This window comes from Rhinolophus sinicus, chromosome 4, assembly GCF_057876585.1.
Source record: "Rhinolophus sinicus isolate RSI-liver-muscle chromosome 4, RSI-T2T, whole genome shotgun sequence".
Taxonomy (NCBI): Eukaryota; Metazoa; Chordata; class Mammalia; order Chiroptera; family Rhinolophidae; genus Rhinolophus; species Rhinolophus sinicus.
In genome coordinates this window covers 37766132-37786847 of record NC_142504.1, presented here as the reverse complement: position 1 = coordinate 37786847, position 20716 = coordinate 37766132, and the positions used below count along the sequence as shown (strand labels likewise).

At 35.2% G+C, this 20716-nt stretch overlaps 1 protein-coding gene across 3 annotated transcripts in view; it reads left to right on the top strand.

Moving 5' to 3' along the window:
- The window catches only part of CROT (carnitine O-octanoyltransferase), a 53767-nt gene that overhangs the window by 9671 nt on the left and 23380 nt on the right, over positions 1 to 20716 (top strand). For all 3 annotated transcript variants that reach the window (XM_019749765.3, XM_019749764.3, XM_019749766.3), the window contains exons 4-10: positions 423 to 547; positions 1987 to 2168; positions 2322 to 2446; positions 9195 to 9303; positions 18222 to 18315; positions 18665 to 18790; positions 20317 to 20418. In XM_019749765.3, the coding sequence (XP_019605324.3) occupies positions 423 to 547; positions 1987 to 2168; positions 2322 to 2446; positions 9195 to 9303; positions 18222 to 18315; positions 18665 to 18790; positions 20317 to 20418 (863 nt within the window). The remainder of the gene's footprint in view (positions 1 to 422; positions 548 to 1986; positions 2169 to 2321; positions 2447 to 9194; positions 9304 to 18221; positions 18316 to 18664; positions 18791 to 20316; positions 20419 to 20716) is intronic.

Below are 20716 nucleotides of genomic sequence, written 5' to 3'. Positions count from 1 at the left end.
ACATACATTTTGTATTTATATACAGAATGTTCAAGGCTCTGCTTAAACATTAATGGAAAGAAGCTGTAATTTCTCTTATTCTTGGCTAAACAGGATTTACTTTCCTATTGGACTAATAGCTATATGATAATCCTGTCTTTGCCATTTTAACTATCATCATCCAGAATGATTTTAAAATAATTTTTCAGAATATGGTTATTAGATTACATAATTTCTACTGTTGTATTTTTTACAGTATTTTGTATTGTTGCTTTTCAGCTATTTTCGTATTGTAAACTCTAATTTATTGTACTGTTGTGATAATTAATACATACATAGTTGTTTTATATAACTAAGTTTTAAGATTTGTGTAAGTAATAATAATTGAGGTGAATTTGTGGTACTTATGTCTAAGTACTTTAATGCATATTTTTTCTTTATAGTAAAGCCATTTGCAAATGAAGAAGAATATAAGAAAACTGAAGAAATTGTCCAAAAATTTCAAAATGGTATTGGAGAAAAATTGCACCAGAAATTACTTGAAAGGGCAAAAGGAAAAAGAAATTGGGTATTTATGTTATTGTACTTATAATTAGAAAATTGATGATGCTTAACGAATGAAAAATAAAAATGTGTATTTTCATTTAAAAATTATTACTGTAAAAATCCTCGCAGTCATCATTTTCATTATCATCACCCTAAAAAATTAATGAATCACTTAACTCTGGGGAGTTTTGAGTGTTGTGGGTGGGCTCCTTTCTTATTATATAGGAAACGTGATGAAATGCAGGTTTCCTGGGCCCAGTGATTCTGATTCAGTTGCTCTGGAATAGAGGCCCAGAAATCCTTATTGTAACAACTGCTCCACATGGTTCTGATGCAGGTGATCTGCAGACCATGCGTAAGAGAAACATTTTGTCCAGGTAATCATAGCCTGAGAAACTCCAAAACATACCAGAATAGACATGATGCATAGGTGACACTACAAATATTTGAACAGTGTATGGGGAAAAAAAGGGCCATTACAAAATTGGAGTGGAGGATGGTTATGGCGATTTTATGTTTCAGTTAGATTGAGGTGTTAGTATAATAATTGTTAAGGACCCCAGTAAATTTCCACAAAGAATCTTCTTTGGCTTCTTTGGCTTAACTATTAGGTTGGTGCAAAAGTAATTACGGTTTTTGCAATTGTTTTTAACCCTTTAAACCGTGATTACTTTTGTACCAACCTAATACTTCTATAGTATGAACCAGAGAATGAGTTTTTATAGTTAAAAATCATTGTTTTAGTCTAGAAATAATGATTGTAACTATCTTTGAGTTTTAGAAATAAAAAGTAAACTGATCTTTTGATCAACCATTGATACCTATAATGGAATAATAAAATTTTATTCTTTCAGATTCCTTTATTCTCAATCTTGAGCCTTGAGTGATTTTAATTAGAGTAAAGGTAAAGAAGTTGTTGTTCTGCTTGTATCTTTTTATATCTTTTTCTGAATGACTGATTATAATTTATAGTGTCAATTTTTTTCAAAAAGAACTCCAGGTAATTTGATGAAACTGCTTACTTATATGTGAAATTCAAGTGCACATTGTGAAAGGCACACACAGAAAGCAGTGCGTGAAAAACCTAAGTTAGTTTTAAGCCTACTGAAAAGTTTTTGTATTTCTGATTTACTATTTCAGTTTTTGCTTGGAAAAGGAAAATTGTAAATCCCTTAATAATTGTTGTAGTTAAGTGAGGATTTGTTGAATATCTGCTGTACCCCAGGTACTGTGAGAAAACACACCTAAGTACTTTGTTGGGTCAGTATAATCTGTCTGAAGGTGCTTTCTTGGTTCATGTTTCTGGTAATGTAGTTAAACTGAACAATATTTAAGATCCTACAGTTCAAAAAGAAAGAAGTAAAAAGCAGTAGCTTTTGTTTCTTTTTTTTTTTTTTTGTCAGCTGTTACACATTCACATATTATCAATAGCATTAGGCTGATGTTCTTCATTTATTCCAGCTGGAGGAGTGGTGGCTGAATGTTGCCTACCTGGAAGTTCGCATACCCTCACAACTGAATGTCAACTTTGCGGGTGCTGCGCCCCATTGTGAACACTACTGGCCTCCAAAAGAAGGCACTGAATTGGAAAGAGGAAGTATAAGTCTTTGGCATAACATGAATTACTGGCAGTTGTTAAGAAAGTAAGGATACTTACGTGATTTGTCTCAGGTGGCAAAAAGTTGAGAAGCTTAATTTACTTATTTGGGGGTGAATGCTACCAAGTTGTGATCCGGTGGTTTGTAAGTTTTTTTAATGACTTCTTGATCAAAATACTTTTTTTGCTGTTTTAATAGAGAAAAAGTGCCTGTTCATAAAGTTGGGACTACTCCTCTAGATATGAACCAATTCCGAATGCTGTTTAACACCTGCAAGGTTCCAGGAATTACTAGAGATTCTCTTATAAATTATTTTAAGACTGGTAAGTAGAAAATGCAGGTACTTTCTTTGGTAAAGTCACTGAGATTTGGGTAGTTTTGCTATAGTTTCTACTATGACACTATGGAGCATACTATTCTGAAGGTAGTTCTTACTGCATTTTGACTGATCAAAAGCTTTCTATGAACCTTGTCTTTCAGTCATTCTGATTAGTTGGAATTGATTCATGGGAATGGCTTTTCTAAACTGTGTCTTACTTGGTTCTACACAAACCTGATGCTTATGTTGCATCCTTTGAAAGTCTGAATTTTAGTTAAAGAGTAGAATTATGAATCAGAGTATTAGGAAATCAGGAGAATACGATTTGGATCCTTCTGTTTCTACCTTCTTCCTTCTTAATCTGAATTCTCTTTTTGAGCGTTTGCTTATATGTGCTCGTCATGCCCCATTTCTCTCTGTGAGTATGCTTTTCTTCCCTGTTACGTGAGGTGAGAGCCTGATACCAATCTCCTTGAAGGCACATGAGTTCAGACTGACTCATCAAAGTTTTTTGTTTTTACTGCAAGTTTAATGGCAATTTCTGTGTGGTGTCCTAGCATGGAAAATTATTTTGTAGTAAGTGCTAGTTTCATTACTTCAGGAATGGTTTCTTTTTATAAATTTAGTAACAGTTTATAATTACTGCAGAATGTAATTATGAATGGATATATTTCTTACATAAAATTTTATTTAAAAGTAAAATTTCTCTAGCTAACTTTGCTTGTTGTGAGAGGGGTATGAGTTTTTGTCCTGTAGAGATCTACTCTCTGTAAACCTCTCAGGATGGTAAACATAGTTAATGTTTTCAAGCCCCCACACATTTACCTTGATGTTGCAAGTAAAAGAGTTAGAAGAAAGGATTGAGGAACATGTTTATTTATGGCATAAAGTTTAATGCCTAAATGTGAATGGAAAAGGTGAACAGGAGAAAACTGATATGAGAATAGCAATAGAGAAACAATATGCATATCAGTTAAGAACTAATATCAGTAGACCTGGTTTTGAATTCAATCTTTATTACCCAGTAGTATGTCCTTAGATAAGGTAACTCATTTAAGTTATAGTATGTAAAATGGGGATTCATTAATGTAGTGTACCTCTTGATACAGTGGTTTAAGCTGTCATGGCTAGTATATTCTGGAACTTATGGCTATGTAAAGAGGTATAGATAGGTATAAAGCTGAGGTAACAAGTAAACATGAAAAAATGTAAGCGAGTTAGTGACGAATACTGTGTAGAAGATTCAAATAACATGATTAGGTAGTCAAGGAAGGCCTCTGAGGATCTGAAGGACAAGATGATCCAATACAGTTTGGGGCTTTTTATTTTTGTTTTTGTTTTGTGTGTGATGTGGGGGGGAATCCCCTGGGCATAATAAACTTGGCAGGTGTGAAGGGCAGTGTGGATGGAGCCAAGTAGGCAGGAGGGAGGGGGGCAGATTAGAAAGGTGACTAGAGGCTAAATTATACAGTAGTAATTTGTAAGCCAACTCAGGTTTTTGGCTTTTATTAAAAATGTGAATAGATACTATTAGTGGGTTTTGAGAAAGAGTGATGTGATCAGATTAATGTTTTAAAGATCATTCTACTTGCTGTTTGAAGAACAGATTTTTAGGAGACAGACAAGTGTAGAAGGAGGGAGACCAGTTAGAAAGTTGTTTCAGTCCAAAGGAGCCCTTATAATGACTTGTACTCAGGTGGTAGCGTGGAGCTGGTGAAAAGTTATTAGATTCTGGATATATTTTGGATTTGGGCAGAATTATTCATAGATTGGTTATGAGACCTAAGAGAAAAACAGGAATTCAACATGATTTCAAGATATTTGGCTTGCATAACTAACAGGATAGATAGGTGTGTTGGTTCATAAGGTGGGAAAGATTGGGAGGAGATATTTAGGGAGGAAAATCAAGCGGTTCCTTAGGCCATGTTAAGTTTAAGATGACTTTTAGACATCTAAGTGGAAATGTTAAGTAGGCAGTCAGAAACAAAGTTGGGAGTTCTGGGGAGAATTCAGGACTGCAGATAAAGATGTAGGAATCATCATTAGAGGCATAACAATCGTTTTTAAAGCCAAAAAATTAGCTAAGATTACTTTTGGAGCACGTAATAGATAAAAATGATTGTGATTCTTATCACAGTCAAATTTAGTATTTGGTGACTAGAGGATGAGGAGCCCGCAAAAGATACCAAGGTAGATAGGAAGAAAACAAGGACAGTGTTCTCCCAGAAGGCAAGGGAAGGACGCATTTTATGTCATGCTTCGGAGAGGTCAAATGAGATAAAAATTCAAATGACCATTGGATTTGTCAATATGATGTGGACAGAGGCTGCCCTTGGTAAGATCAGTTTTAGTGGAAGTTGGGGAAGGCAACTCCTCAACTGGAGAAGATGAAAACTAACAGAAGTGGTGACAACATGGAAATAATATTTTGGAAAAATACTTGGTGTTCAGTGGGAGATTTTTGTTTGTTTATTTTTTTATAAGGATGGGTGGTGATATAGAAATGACATGGGAGGGAGGGAAAAATAACCTTCAAGGGGAAGAGATAAGGAACCAAAGTCATTGAGAAGAGCTGAGAGGGTCAAGAGCAGAAGGGAGGGAGGGATTGGTGTTTGACAGGAGCAAGGATGAGAGAGAACGCAAAAAGTGCGTCTAGATGCAGACAGATTGGCCAACTTGGTTGTAGGAAGATAGGGAGATCCTGTATATTCTTTGTGTTTTCTTTGGTGAAGTAAGAACTGAGGTCAGTCAGCTAGGGCGGAAGATTTAAGGAGAAAGGAGGTTTGAAATACTCATTTTGGAAAGTGAGAAAAGCAAGCATGCTGTGGAAATGTAGCTGAACAGTGTCGAGTGCCCATTTGAGATGTATGTTTATGAATTAAAGTTAGACTAGATGGTGTGTTGTAGTTTTCATCAAAAATTGGGCAGGTGCAGAGGAAGAGGGTGTGAAGGATTTAAGGGTTTTGCAAGGGGGAAATTATAATGCTGGACCCTGGACTCTATCCTGGGTAAGGAGAAAGTTGAATTTATGTGGGCTGAGGGGGGCGGCGGGAGCAGGCAACATACAAACTACTGTGGCTAAGAGGCTAATCTCAATGAGGAGGCAATAGTTAGAACCTGAGACCTTTAAGACTAATTCACTCATGCCTTTCATCCTGTTTACCTCATTTGGCCCAGACTTTCCATGTCATCTCTTGTCATGTGGATCACAGATTCGTGCATAGCCTAACTTGGTCCAAGTTCCCCACTACTGTGACCCACACCCAACCCTTTCCCCCAGCCCTTTTTCTGGAGCTCACAGTCAGCAAAACTTATTATATCTTCAACCTTTTCTCTGGAAGTTCCTGTTTCCTTCTTAAAGGTACTGTTACTGAAGCCTGATTACCCTTTGAGCTCACTGCTTTCCCCATAACCATCTCAGATGGGGATTTTTTCCTCTCTCTTATACTTTGGTACTGGAGGGCATATAGGAGACCCTCCTGTTCTTCGTATTTCCCATTACCCTTTCCAGTTTTCCTTCTTCCTTACAGTTTACACTCTTGGAAAAAATAAAGTGCTATCAGGTTATATCTGCACTGTTTGTCATTACTCCGGTGCCTTTCCTTTTGGTCATTCCCTTTCCTTCATTGTTTTAGCACCAGTTTCTCTATCTTCCCTTATTACTTCAGTCTCATTCTTGATGACTTGAGCGTCCAGTTGTAGATGACCCATGGCCTCTCCTTTTCTTCATTTTCTTTCTCTAGGAATCTGTACATCTCCACTCTGTCTCCCACTCTCAGCCATGCACTCCCATGGTCATGCCCGAAACCTTGTTATCAAAAAACCCATCACCTCTAACATTGCAGTTGTAAGTATCTCAGTCAGGTCTCCACCTTCTTTTCACAACTCACTTCCTTTAGTAATCCACTTCAGCTGTTTCTTTGCCCACATTATGACTTGCAATTCACTTACCTACAGTTCTTCACAGTTCCCTTCCTCCCTCCCCCACCCCCAATCTCCACTTCTTTCTGTGGTTCTTCACTGTATAACTCGTTTGCATACATATTGAAGTTTTTGCCCCCTCGCTTCCTCCCCACTGCACACTTATCTGAACACTGTTTAAATTTCAACCTTCTGTTTTACCTCTACACATCAGAGTTACCTACCTAACAATGTACATGGCCAGAGAAAATCATAAAACCTTACTATCTGGCCATATTCTTTTCTCAGATTATATTCTCCCAGAAAAGACTGTTTCATGCCTTTCTCCTTCCTTATTCTCAGCTAATGAACTCTCTTCTTCTTCTCAACAATTTTAAAGCAATCTTTTCATCCCCGAATTTACCAGCCTATCTGGTAGGCAGAATGATGCCCTCCCTCCACAAAGATGTCTACTTCCTAATCCTTGGAATCTGCTGAATGTGTTAAGTTATGTGGAAAAGGGGACTTAAAGTTGCAGAGGAAATTAAGGTTGATAATAAATTGACCTTGAGATGGGGAGATTATTCTGGATTATTCAGGCAGGCCCAAAGTAATCACAAGAGTTCTCATAAGTGGAAGAAAGGGGCAGAGGGAGAACTAAAGAGATGGCAGCTTGAGAGCGTCGTGATTCCCCCTTGATGGCTTTTGGAGGAAGGCGGCCAGGGCCATGAACCCAGGATTGTTGGCAGCCTCAAGAAGCTAGACAAGTGAAGGAAACAGATTCTCCCCTAGAGTCCCCAGAAGGACCTGCTGACACCTTCATTGTAGCTCAGTAAAGCACATTTCAGGCTTCTGGTCCCCAGACCTGTAAGACAATAAATTTGTGTTGTTAGTGGTAATTTACCGCTAAGTTAGTGGTAACTTGTTACAGAAGTCATAGGGAAAATATTCAAGTATTTGCCCATCCTACAACCCCCTTGCAACACATTATTACACAGTCATATATTTTGCCTTCCCATTTTCAAAATGGACGAACTGTCCTGACTTCTTATATATGGTGTGAGGACACGCTTCTATGTGGTGCACTGGGCCCTCCTCCTCTTGCCTGCTCAGGGACCTTGCTTGCTTCTGGATTATCCTCTCTCTCTGTGCTGCATTACCAGTTTTTCCTCTTTGCTAGCATGTTCCAATCTGTAATCTCTCCCTCTTAAAGGAAAAAAAAACAAATTAGACCCCTTGTCTCCTTGAAGTGGCACACCCCAGTCAAAGCTACAATCACCTGTCACTTCAGTCATTCTCACCTGGATCACTTCAGTTAGTTCCTAAACTGATCTTGTATATTCTCTTCCCTCTTATAATCTCTTGTCCATATAGTAGCTCGAGTGACTTTTTAAAGTATTAATTAGATTGCAGTATTACTTTCCTGCCTAAAACCCTCCACTGGCTTCCTTCCCGTCGTACTTAAAATTTAAAGCCCTTTCTGAGGCCAATATGATCTGGTCCCAACCTTACCCACCATTCTACCCTTTTCTCTGTCAGCTGCCACTGCACCGACCTGTTTTCCTTTAAGCAAACCAGTTCACTTTTGTCCTAATGCCTTTATACGTACTGTTTCCTCTTCTGGAACTCTCTTCCTGAAGATATTTCCATGGTTCACTCCTTCACTTCATTTGGTTCTTTGCTCAAATATCCCCTTTTAGGCTCATCCTGAGGTAGCACCCTCCTGTTACCCTCCTCCCATCCTTTTATTGGTTATTTTGGCATCAGGCTTATTTTCTTTTTTCCAGCCTTAAATTTTGGATAGGGTGTGGTCAAATAGATGCAGCAAAAAAGGGTAGTGGTGATAAATATAAAAGGACATGGAGGTTTTTGAAGGGGAAGAAAGAAGAAATGGGTTGGGAGTAGCCATGAGGGATAAGGGAAACACAGACCTCACCTGCTAGGACTTTAGGAAATAGGATGTAAAGGACAAAATAGCAGTGCTATCAGGAGATGGTCCTTCGTCATAGCTGATAAATAGATTTCATGAGGTGATGTGTGTAGAGCATTTAGCACAGTGTCTTATACATAATATCAGACAGTAAATTGCCTTCTGGTGGCAGTATATGTCTTTATTTTTTTCTTTTTTCCTTTCTTAGAGGGAAAGAGCAGGAGCAGGGGTCATACAGGAAAACCCTTGTCAAAGGGAATAGTATTTGACAAATGTGGCTAAATCAGAGTAGTCTGAACCTTACAGCAAACAAATAGATGTTGGGGAATTAAGGTGTACCAAAGAAAGCACAGAATCAGTTATCAGTGGCTTACCAGGTGTTATCAGAGCCTTCAGTAAAACTATAGGTTGGCAAAATTCTTTCTCCTTGCCACTCAGGCTTACGTACGTGCCTTTATTCTACTGAAAACTATTTTACTGAGAAATCATACCTAGATATTACTGCAGTTAAATCATCCAGTGAGCAATCAACATTAAAATAATCCCAAAGAGAAACTTGTTAATTCCAACCGTCTACTCCAGGGTTCCTCCTCTACCCTTTCCCCCTTCCCATTCCTGTCCATAAATAAAACTAGAAAGCCCTGCAGTAGTTTGGGATTTATATGATTCTCAGGGTGCACAAATATTTGAAACACCTGTGGATTTCTAGATGTTTCACATGGACAGGTTTCAACAGCATGTATTTTATCATAACTGAAATTCTATCACTTGATACAATTTTTGTTCATATGATATAGTTGATGCATATATGATAAGCAAAATACTGGAGGAATGATTTTTTTCTATTAGATGTAAATATGCAGCTTTACTCTTGTTTAACTTTGAGAGATTTGAGTCTTGTGCTTTCTGTTTCTTTTCGCAGAGCGTGAAGGGCATTCCCCAAGTCACATTGTAGTGCTGTGTCGAGGCCGAGTTTTTGTCTTGGATGCAATACACGAAGGATGTTTGATCACCCCACCAGAGATTCTCAGGTTTTCAGACTACTCTCTTGAATCTCGTTAGTTTTTAAGCTTTTAAAATAAATGTTAAAAAAACAATGTGAAAAAATAAATGTTCAGAATTGCCTCTTTATAAGGTGACAGAAAAATAAGAATTTTCTATATGCTGATTTTTAAAAATGTTTTATTTTTAATTTAAATTACTTTTTAATTTTACTAGATGTATATGAATATATTCTATTTGGAAAAAAGGAAAACATTACAAATACTACCAATCTCATTTCCTGACCCAGAATTTATCACTGTTACTAGTTGGGTGTATTCTAGCCTTCCAGATCTATTTACATGCACATATAGATTTAAAAAATATGTATATTTATATTTTATATATAGTATGTATTATATACATATAAATAGTAGATTGTACATATAGCAGTATATGGTATATATATGTAATATTGTATGTTTATATTTTTAAAGTGTATTATGGAAAATTTCAAAATGTAGAAGGAATTATACAATGAAGCTCTTCCATGTACTCATCCCCTGCCTTCAACAATGATACATTTATCGTCTCGTTTCAACCTCCTTGTGCCCCTCCCCTCACTCCCTCATTGATTATTTTAAAGAAAATTGCAGACATAATATCCTTTCACTATAAATATTTTAGTATGCATCTCTAAAATATAAGGACTCTTAAAAATACACACGTACACCTGAAATCTGTGTAATTTTACTAACAATTGTCACCCCAATAAATTTAATTAAAAAAAATACACATGTACAATACTATTATCATAACTAATGATTTGCTGCTTCTAAAATAATTGTTTAATATTATTAATATCTGGTCAGTTCAAATGTCCTAGATTGTCATAAATGTTGAGTCATATGTACCTATATATATATTTTAAATTATTTTTAGTAAGTGTTCCAAACATGTACAGAAATACACGCAGAAGTAGACAGCTAAATACTCATGTAACCACCACCCAGGTCAAGACATAGAACATTTCCGGTACTCCAGAAACCCCTGTGGTACCCTTCCCAGTTACTGTGCTTTCCCTCCTTCCCAAGGGGAATAATTTAGGTTGCTTACAGTTTTCATTTGTACAAAAAATGCGGCTGTGAAAATCCTTGTGCAAGTCTTTTGATGCACATGAGCCTGCATTTCTGTCTGAACACGCTCAGGAGAGGACTTGCTGAGTCATAGAATATGTATACATTCCCTTCAGTGGATAATGCCCGTTTTCCAAAATACTTGTACTGCTAAAACGCACTTCCACTAGTGTATGAGTATTGTAGGAATTCTTTATTCATTTTCATTGGTTTTATGTGTTAAAATCCACAGACTAGATATTTGTAACCCTTTCATTCTATTAAAGGTGTCTTTGTGATCAATAGAAGTTCTTTTTTTTCTTTTTCTTTTTTTTAAATGTCTGTTTTATTGGGGAATATTGGAGAACAGTGTGTTTCTCCAGGGCCCATCAGCTCCAAGTCATTGTCCTTCAATCTAGTTATGGAGGATGCAGCTCAGCTCCAAGTCCAGTCTCTGTTTTCAATCTTTAGTTGCAGGGGGCGCAGCCCACCATCCCCTGTGGGAATCTAACCCAGCAACTTTGTTGTTGAGAGCTCACGCTCTAACCCACTGATCCAGCCACCCCTAGAAGTTCTTAATTTGAATTTAGTCGAGTTGATTAATCTTATACCATATGGATTATACTTTTTATTCCATTTTAAAAAAATTCTGCCTAATCCAATGTCAAGAAGCTATTTATAGAATTTTATTCTTTTGCCTTCCACAATTACATTAACCGTCTGCCTAAAATTGGTTTTTGTATGTGCCATGAGGAAGGGATAGTTGTACACATTTAAAAAATAGTGTTATTTTAGTCATTTCCTGCAGTTTGCTTCTTTTAGTAAATAATAAGACAACGATATTTTCATGTTGGAGCAGATATATCTACCTTATTCTTTTTAACTATTGTATAAAATTCTGTCAAATGAACATAACTGTAGTTGGACCATTTCTCAATTAGTGTGCATTGAGGTAATTCCCATTTATTGTTGTAACTGAACATTTTCAAGCATGCCTCTTTATTTCGGAGAAAATATCTGTGGTTTGATATTGGAAGTGAAATTTCTGAATCATAAGATATGTACATTTAAAATTAACTCAAATTGTCATCCAAAGAGACATAATGTTCCCTATCAGTACTTTATGAGAATATCCACTTCTCCACATAATTGCTGACAGGCTATAACTAAACTTGAAACATTTGGTGAACTGACACGTGAAAATGGTTTTTTCATTGTTGCTCGAATTGGCACACTATTACTAGTGAGATTGAATATTTTTATATATGTTTATAAACCATTTGTATTTTCTCTGAGTTGCTTTTGCCTGTTTTTCGTTTTTTTTATTGGCTTTGTTCTAGTCTTACTGATCTGTAGCAGTTGTTTATGTTTCTGGACCCTAATCCTTTATCGATTATACATATGTGTTACAAACATTTTATTTCAGTAAACTTAAAAAAAAATTTTGGTAATTGTACAGACATTGTTAATTTTGATGTGGGGAAACTTATCCATCTTTTAGGTATTTTTGCTTTTGTGTCTTGGATATCTGTATATGTTCCAGTTACATTTTTTAATTTGTTTGGTCCAAATTGGACATGTCATTGTTAGATCAGGCATATTGATTAGATTACTCAAAGCCACTCTTCCAGAACTTGCATACATGTAATCTGTGGGCTGAATTCAGACTGTGACCTGTTTTGCTTGAATAACAGAGAATTTGAATCGCTATTTAAAAATTAAGAGAATTCACAGAAAAATAGGGATTTCTGTTTTCTCTTAAAAAAATTTTTTTTTCTTCAGGTTTTTAACTCTGTTAATTCAGCCTCCATGGTGGTTTTCTTGCCTTCATGTATTCTCTATAGTCATCAGTCTTAGGGCTTTAAAATTCAAATTTGATTGTATCTCACCTTTGATACAAATTTTAAAATGGTTCCTTGTGGTCTAGAATACAGTCCCAGGTCCTAGCAGGGGTCTAGATTTAAACTTTGCCTGTCTCTTCAGCCTTATGTCCTGCTTTTCCTTCTTGTTCATCCCATACTCCATTTCTCTGCTTGCAATCTTGTAACACGTCAGATTATCTGTGATCTTTGCATCTCATGCTTTCTATTTGCAATGCCCTGTCCTGCCTTGTCTACCTCCTGTGTGCGCATTCTTACTCAGGCTTTATGTCTCTATTCACGTGTCACCACAAGGTCAGCTATTTCTTAATTTCCTATTCCCTTTCCTCTCCCTAATCCCCAAGGAGTTAGCGTCCTTTAGTTCTTTATATGCCTTGTATTTATCTCTATTATATTGATAATAAGGTATTAAAATTTATTTCTATGCTTTTACATGCAGATGGAGCTCTAAGAGATTGGTCACCAGGTCTTTTTTTTTTTTAATTCCCTTTGCTTAATATAAAGGAAAAGTGAGAGAGAGAGAGAGAGAGAGAGAGAGAGAGAGAGAGAGAGACTGAGTGATCAGCCTAGTCCTGTGCATTAGGAAATTTTATTTAGAAATGTAAGATACATATTAGGAGAGAAAGATAGATTGGTCAGATTCTGAATCTTTGTGAGTTGGAGTCTCAAAGAGATGTATTAAAATCTGCAGTAATCCAAGAAAGAGATAAGAAGTTGGGACTTTAAAAAATAGGACAAATACAGAAAATTTTTGGAGATAAAACTATAAGAATTGCTGACTAGATTTAGAAAGAAAGTAAAGTATTAAATATGAAGGAGGTTTTTCAACTTGTATAATAGACAGATAGTGTTATAGAAGGAGGAGGCAACAGAAGAAGAGGAACCATTTCAATTATTTTTTTCTAGTTTTTAATAATAGCTTTATTGAGATATAATTCACATACCATGCTTGTTACCCCTTTAAAATGTACAATTCAGTATTTTTATAATATTTACAGAACTGTGCAACCCTCTCCACAATCAATTTTAGAACATTTTTGTCATCCCCAAAAGTAACCCCTGAACACATAAACAGTAACTTCCTGTTGCTCCTCAACTCTTACCTCATCCATTAGCAGACACTTCCCATATCTCCCAAACAGTCCCACCTCACCAGCCCTAGGCAACTACCAACTGATTTTGTATTTCTATAGATTTGCCTATTCCGGACATTTCATGTACGTGGAATCTTATATGGCTTTTTTGTTTTTGGCTTTTTTTCACTTAGCATAATGTTTTCTAGTTTCATCCATGTTGTAGCATGTATTCGTACTTTCTTTTTTATGACTGAATAATATTCCATTCATTGGATATGCCACATTTTATTTAATCATTTATCAGTTGATGAACATTTAGGTTTCTACTTTTTGGCTGCTGTGTATAATGCTCCATGAACATCTGTGTAAAGGTTTTTATGTGGACATATGTTTTCATTTCTTTTGGAATACCTGGGAGTGGAATTGCTGGGTCGTAACTTTATGTTTAACCATTTGAGGAACTGCCAGACTGTTCCAAAATGACCACCATTTTACATTCACATCAACAGTGTATGAGGGTTCCAGTTTCTCCATACCCTCACCAACACTTGCTATTATCTGAATTTTTGATTATAGCCATCCTAGTGGGTGTGAAGTGAGATCTCATTGTGGTTTATGTTTGTTTTTCAATAACGACAATGATGTTGAACATCTTTTCATGTGTTTATTGGCCATTTGTATATCTTCACTGGAGAAATGCCTACTTAAACCCTTTGCCAATTTTTAATTGAGTTATTTATCTTTTCATTAAGTTGTAAGACTTCTTTATATATTCCATATAAGAGTCCCTTATTAGATATATAACTTGCAAATATTTTTCTCCCATTTTTGAGTTGTCTTTTCACTTTCTTCATGGCCTCCTTTAAAGCTCAAACATTTTAATTTTGACAATGTCCAATTTATTTATTTTTTTCCTTCTGGTTGCTTGTGCTTTTGGTATCATATCCAAGACACCATTGCGTAATCCAAGGTCTTGAAGATTTATACCTGTGTTGTCTTCTAAGATCAGTTTATTTTTTTAATTTGTGGGAAGGGAACAGGGAAATAATTTTTAAATGTACACCTTGTTTGAAATGTCGGCAGAAATTGAGGTAGAGATATCAACAAGAATTTGAAAATTTGGTACCAGAAATTTAGAGAGAAAATGGGGTTGATGTTAAGAGATCTGGTTGTCCCTTACATAAAGGTGGTAGTTGAAGCTATTATAGAAGTGGATGAAATTACCAAGGAAGAAATTGTAGACGAGGCTGGGCGAGGTCAGTGATAGAAATTTGGGGAAACACACAAAATTGTCAATGGAAGGAGAATGAATGGTCAATGAAGAAAACTGAGCAATCAGTGAGGTAGGGAGACCACAGCGGAACAATGCTACAAAAGCCAAGGCAAAAGATAATTTTAAGATTTACTCTTGGGTGTTAAATACTTTATGATGAGGAAAATCAGACTGAGATAAAGCTACTAGTTTTTTATTTGTTTTTGTTTTTTAAATGGGATGCTATTGGTAACTTTCAGAAACTCAGTTTCAAGGTAATTACTGGAGGATAAAACCAGATTACAGTAAATTAAAGAGTGAGTGGAAAGTAATGAAGGAAAAGTAATGAAGGTGGAACCAGATTGTGAGGAACTATCAAGTGTAAAATATTTTTAAGGATGTATGATTCTGAAATATAAATATTGTTAATACAAGTTTTTTTCTTTTAAATACAAAAAATTGCTGTATAGCTGAAAAAGAGGTGCATAAATAGCCAAATTAAAGAAAGGAAAAGAGAGATTATCCTAGTCACCAAATCTGTACCTCTTGTTTTATTTGAGCAGAGAACTTATTTTTTAAAACTACTTTGTGGATGTATGATTGACATACAAAAAGCTGTATGTATTTATTGTGTACAACTTGATGAGTTTGGGGATAAGTATACACCCCTTAACCCATCACCACATTCTATACCGTAAACATAGCCATCACCTCCAACAATTTCCCACCCTCTTTGTTTATTATTAATAATTTTTATGGTAAGAACACTTAACATAAAATTGACCATCTTAGCAAATTTTAAGAATACAGTACAGTATTGTTAACTCTAGGCACTGTGCTGTACAGTAGCTCTCTAGGACTTAATCATCTAACTGAAACTTGGTACCCTTTAACTAATGTCCTCCTTACCCAAGCCTCTGGCAACCACCGTTCTACTCTGCTTCTAGGAGTTTGACTATTTTAGACACCTCAGATAAGTGGGATAACAGTATTTGTCCTTCTGTGTCTGGCTTATTTCGTGTAGTGTAATGTCCTCCAGGTTCATCCATGTTAGTGTAAACAGCAGGATTTTTTGCTTATTTTAAGCACATTTGTTTATCCATTCATCTGTCGATGGATATTTAAGTTGCTTCCTCTTCTTGGCTATTGTGAATAATGCTACAGTGAACAAGGGAGTACAGATGTCTCTTCAAGATTCTTATTTCAGTTCCTTTGGATAAATATCCGAAATGGATTTGCTGGGTCATAAGGTAGTTCCATTTTTAATTTCTTGAGGAACCTCCATACTGTTTTCCATAGTAGCTACACCAATTGACATTCCCACCAATAGTGCACAAGGGTTCCCTTTTCTCCACTTCCTCAGCAACACTTGCTGGCTCTTGTCTTTTTGATAATAAAGCATGTTATATTATGGTTTTGATTTACATTTCCTTGATGATTAGTGATATTGAATACTTTTTCACATACCTGTTGGCCATTCGTATATCTTTGGAGAAATGTCAGTTCAGTTCCTTTACCCAGATTTTAAATCAGATTCGGTTTTTTGCTATTGAGTTGTAGGGGACTTTGGATATTAACCTCTTATCAGATATATGGTTTGCAAATATTTTCTCGTATTCAGTGGGTTGCCTTTTCAATTTTGTTGTTTCCTTGACTGTGCAGAAGCTTTTGGTTTGATGTACTGTTTAGTTTTACTTTAGTTGCTTGTGTTTTTGGTGTCATGTCCAAGAAATACTTGCCAAGGTCAATGTCGGAAGCTTTTCCCCCATGTTTTCTTCTAGGTGTTTTATTATTTTAGGTCTTACGTTTAAAACTTTAATCCATTTTGAGTTGATTTTTGTCTGTGGTATAAGACAGGTCCAGTTTCATTCTTTTGTATTGGCAATCCAGTTTTCCCAACACCGTTTATTGAAGAGCCTATCCTTTTCCCATTGTGTGTTCTTGGCACCCTTAGCAACCTCAGTTGACTGTATATAAGTGGATTTATTTTGGAGTTCTCTGTTCTGTTCTGTTTGTCTGTATGTCCATTTTTATGCCAGTACCATACTGCTTTGATTATTGTAGCTTTGTAATATATTAACCTTGAAATCAGAAAGTGTGATGTCTCCAACTTGGTTCTTCTTACTCAAAATTGCTTTTGCTATCTTAAGTTTTTTGTAAATTTTATGATCTTTTTTCTATTTCTCTGAAAAGTGCCATTGGGATTTTGATATGGTTTGCACTGAATCTGTAGATTGCTTTAGGTAGTATGGACTTCCTAATGGTGAAGATTTGGGCAGTTATTATCTGACCTTTATTATCAAACTTAAAATGTCATTTCAGGTCTAACACATTTTGTTCCAGTAATTTCTCTCTGAATGACCACCTGTTATGAGGTGGTCATTTTCCACTGAATATGAAAATGGCCATATCAGGGAGCAGGAAAAAATTTCATAGTCAAAGCTAGTGCTTTTAGGTGGTAAGGGAAGAGTAGCAACCAGTACCACATGGAGAAAAAAAGAGTATATTTTATTACTTTAGCATTCAGAATTTATGTGGATACTATGCCCACCAAAAAACCACAGTCTGTAAAAACTTTATTTGTAATTAAAGCATAATCAGTTTGCAAACACGAATAAGCAGGAAGAGGCCAGGTGAATTGCTCCACCATTGATGCCTATTGTTTGGTGAAGAAGCCCTCATGTGCTCCAGGGGACACCATTATTGTTCAAATAAAGAGGGAGGACTTTTGCAGCAAGGAATTTATTTCTTCATTAGTATTAAAGAAATAATTAAGGAACAGAGGAAATTATGCAAATCAATAATTGTATTTTTTCCAGTTTTGCATGAAGAAGCTACAAAAACGGGATGGCTATCAGTGGGGCCTTTTGACCATTTATTTAGCTACATCAGCTTAATTTTTAAGAAACCCTTGGAAGCTTTTAATTGAGGTAATATCTTAGCACGTGCCATGAGGAAGCAAGGCTGGAACTAAACCTCTATGGATTTTTGACTATTGAAAATGTGTTTCTTTATGGAAGGACCCTGTTATTTACCTGTCATATGTTTAAAGACACATAAAACTCATTAGACTGGAAATATAATGTTATGGGGGCAAATAATTTATCCTTAGCTGACAGAGTCTTTAAAGTATCATGGTTATAAGTAACAACAGCACATGTGAAAACATTTAAAATCGACTGTATGATACATGTTTGTTAAACACAAATATTAATTGGGTATAGTGTAAGTTCTCTATTAAATATATATGCACATAGTTTTTAGTTAGATAAGATGATATTTGTGAGATTATTTACCAGAATATTATTCAAGTTTTCCATTGTGTAAGGGTTATTTACTTTAATCCTGGAAGTGCATGTACATTTTGAAAGTACTCATATATATTATATCAGCCAAACACCAAATTTATTTAAGTTATTGTCAAGTATACTTTTGATGTTAATAGGCCACATAATCACTTTTTATAAAAATATGTGGGGTGTGAAATAAATCCATTGGTATTGAGATCATGATCCCTTTCTTTGGATAATACGAGTATATCAAAACATTTAAATACTGATTAAAAATTATGACCTATGAAAGGCCAAAATAGCTAAGGATTCTGCCTATTCTCTTTTTGAATCCTCTTTTTTTATCTTCCTTAAGGCAATTGACATATATCCACAAGAAGTGCCGTAGTGAACCAGATGGACCTGGGATAGCAGCATTAACTAGTGAGGAGCGAACTCGGTGGGCTAAGGTTATAATTTATACTTTTTTTTAAATTGAACTATAATTGACATATAATATTGTATTGTTTTCAGGTGTACAACATAATGGTTCGATATTTGTGTACATACGAGTATTGCAAAATAATCACCACAATAAGTCTAGTTACCATCTGTCACCATAGTTATAAATTTTTTTCTTGTGATGTAAACTTTTAAGATCTACTATCAGCAACTTTCAAATGTGCAATATATTATTATTATTAACTATAACTTACACTTTTCTTAATGAACCTTTTTCCTAACAAACTATTTTGAGTTTTTTTCTGGATGTATTATATTTAATTTGTAACATTTAATTATTATCTCCTTGCCCTTTAGGCACGAGAATATTTAATTAGTCTTGATCCAGAGAACTTGACTATATTAGAAAAAATTCAGAGCAGTTTACTAGTATATTCCATAGAGGATGACAGTCCACATATAACGCCAGAAGATTATTCTCAGGTATTTAACTATCTTGTTCTGTATTTCTTCCCATAAATTTCTTCCCACAGACTTGAGAAGACCTTTTGGTATGTGCAGGCTCTTAAAACTTTTTCTTATAATGATATATACTTGTACCAAATTGAAGCATATACGTAGATCAATAATGCTTGGTTATCCTTCCCCCATTTAGATATCCGTTTAGATATATCTTGTATGTTGTTTAAAGAAGTGTGACTATTGTTTGCGTATCACATGTCAGTGTTTCTCAACCTTTTCACTGAATGCACATATAAGAAATTTGCACAGATCACTGGGCTAAGTGAGCTTCTTGTGCCAAAGGTAACATGAGAACCTACCGGTAACCCACACCAGTGTGCCTTGACACCTTAATAGGTGAAGTCTGTCCTAAGAATTATATCACTCTACAATTATATCAAACTAAGGAATTTATCTTGTCATTTGGTTTTATTGAACACACTGACTGTAGTGATTTAAGGGTAAATGTGGCATTACTTAGTTTTTTTTCCCCTCTGGGGTAATATTATTTCCTGGGAAATAATAAAAAGTAGTAGACATATTTGTAGAAGTCTTACAGTCTTTTAAAAACACTTAGATTATTTCATAATGCATTCATCAATATTGAATAATAAGAATAAAATAATATGGGATTGAATAATCTTGTAGCTAAAAAAACCAACTTTTCCTCTTTAGCTGTATTTTTGTTGTTGTTAGTAAAAGAATCACCAAACTTCTTAAGGAATAAGATGCTTGAATGCAGTGTTGTTGAAACTCTTTTTACTGCAGTCTACAGTTAGATATACATTTAGATTGCAGTCCACTAAATACACACACACACACACACACACACACACACACAGTGTGTCCACACATGTATAATAGAAGTTTCACAAAACAGTAACAGTAATTACTTTTACTCTCTGTGATGTATTCTGATATTTATGTTTTATTTTATTCTTTCTTTTTGTAAAGAATGTTTACTGTGATGCACTAAATTGATTTCTTGTTTTCAAAACCTACTGTTTGAGAAACAGGTTTAGTGGGATATTAATTCTTGAAATAGTTTTCTTGTAACTAGACTTTAATGTCTGAACTTATCAAGGCCTCTTACACTATTCAAGTTGCAAAAGGCTGTCCTTTCAATTTTATGTTCTCTAAACATCCATGAATATTGTACCAGCATTCTCTTCTATGGTAGGATTTCTTGAGATTTTAAGAAATGTCTAAAATAAGGGACAGAATTATTATCTCTTGAATATAACTGTTATTTATTAAATTTGGCTTTCCTGAAGAGGAAAAATGAGTGTGTGTGTGTGTGTGTGTGTGTGTGTGTGTGTGTGCGTGTGTATGTATATATATATATAGAGAGAGAGAGAGAGAGAGAGAGAGAGAGAGAGAGACTTACTATTATATATAGAGAGATTATATATAGCTATATATATGTAATATATATATGTTTTAAGATGTAATTATTTATAAAACAATATTAAAATCCTTTTAATTTGGAAATATTATATTTATTTTAGGTTACTGAAAGGATCCTTATTGGAGATCCAACAGTACGCTGGGGTGACAAATCCTATAACTTGATTTCCTTTTCTAATGGATTATTTGGCTGTAGTTGTGATGTAAGTAAACTAGGGAGGTTATTTTTTTCTTTTAATCTTCTAGGTTAATTTAATGGCAGTAAATTATAATACTGTGCTGTGGTAGTATGAGTAAACACTTCTATAGTTTTATGGCATTATAGTAAAAGGTAGTCACTGAATTCTCAGTGAAAGTAGAGTACACGACAAGTTATTTTCACCTGTAGTGAGGATAACAGTTTGGAGTATATCTGCAAAGTGGAATTTGCGTATATTTTTATGTAGTATAAGCTCTTTAAAATTCACTGTTACCTGTTTCTTGAGAATTACCATCTATTTT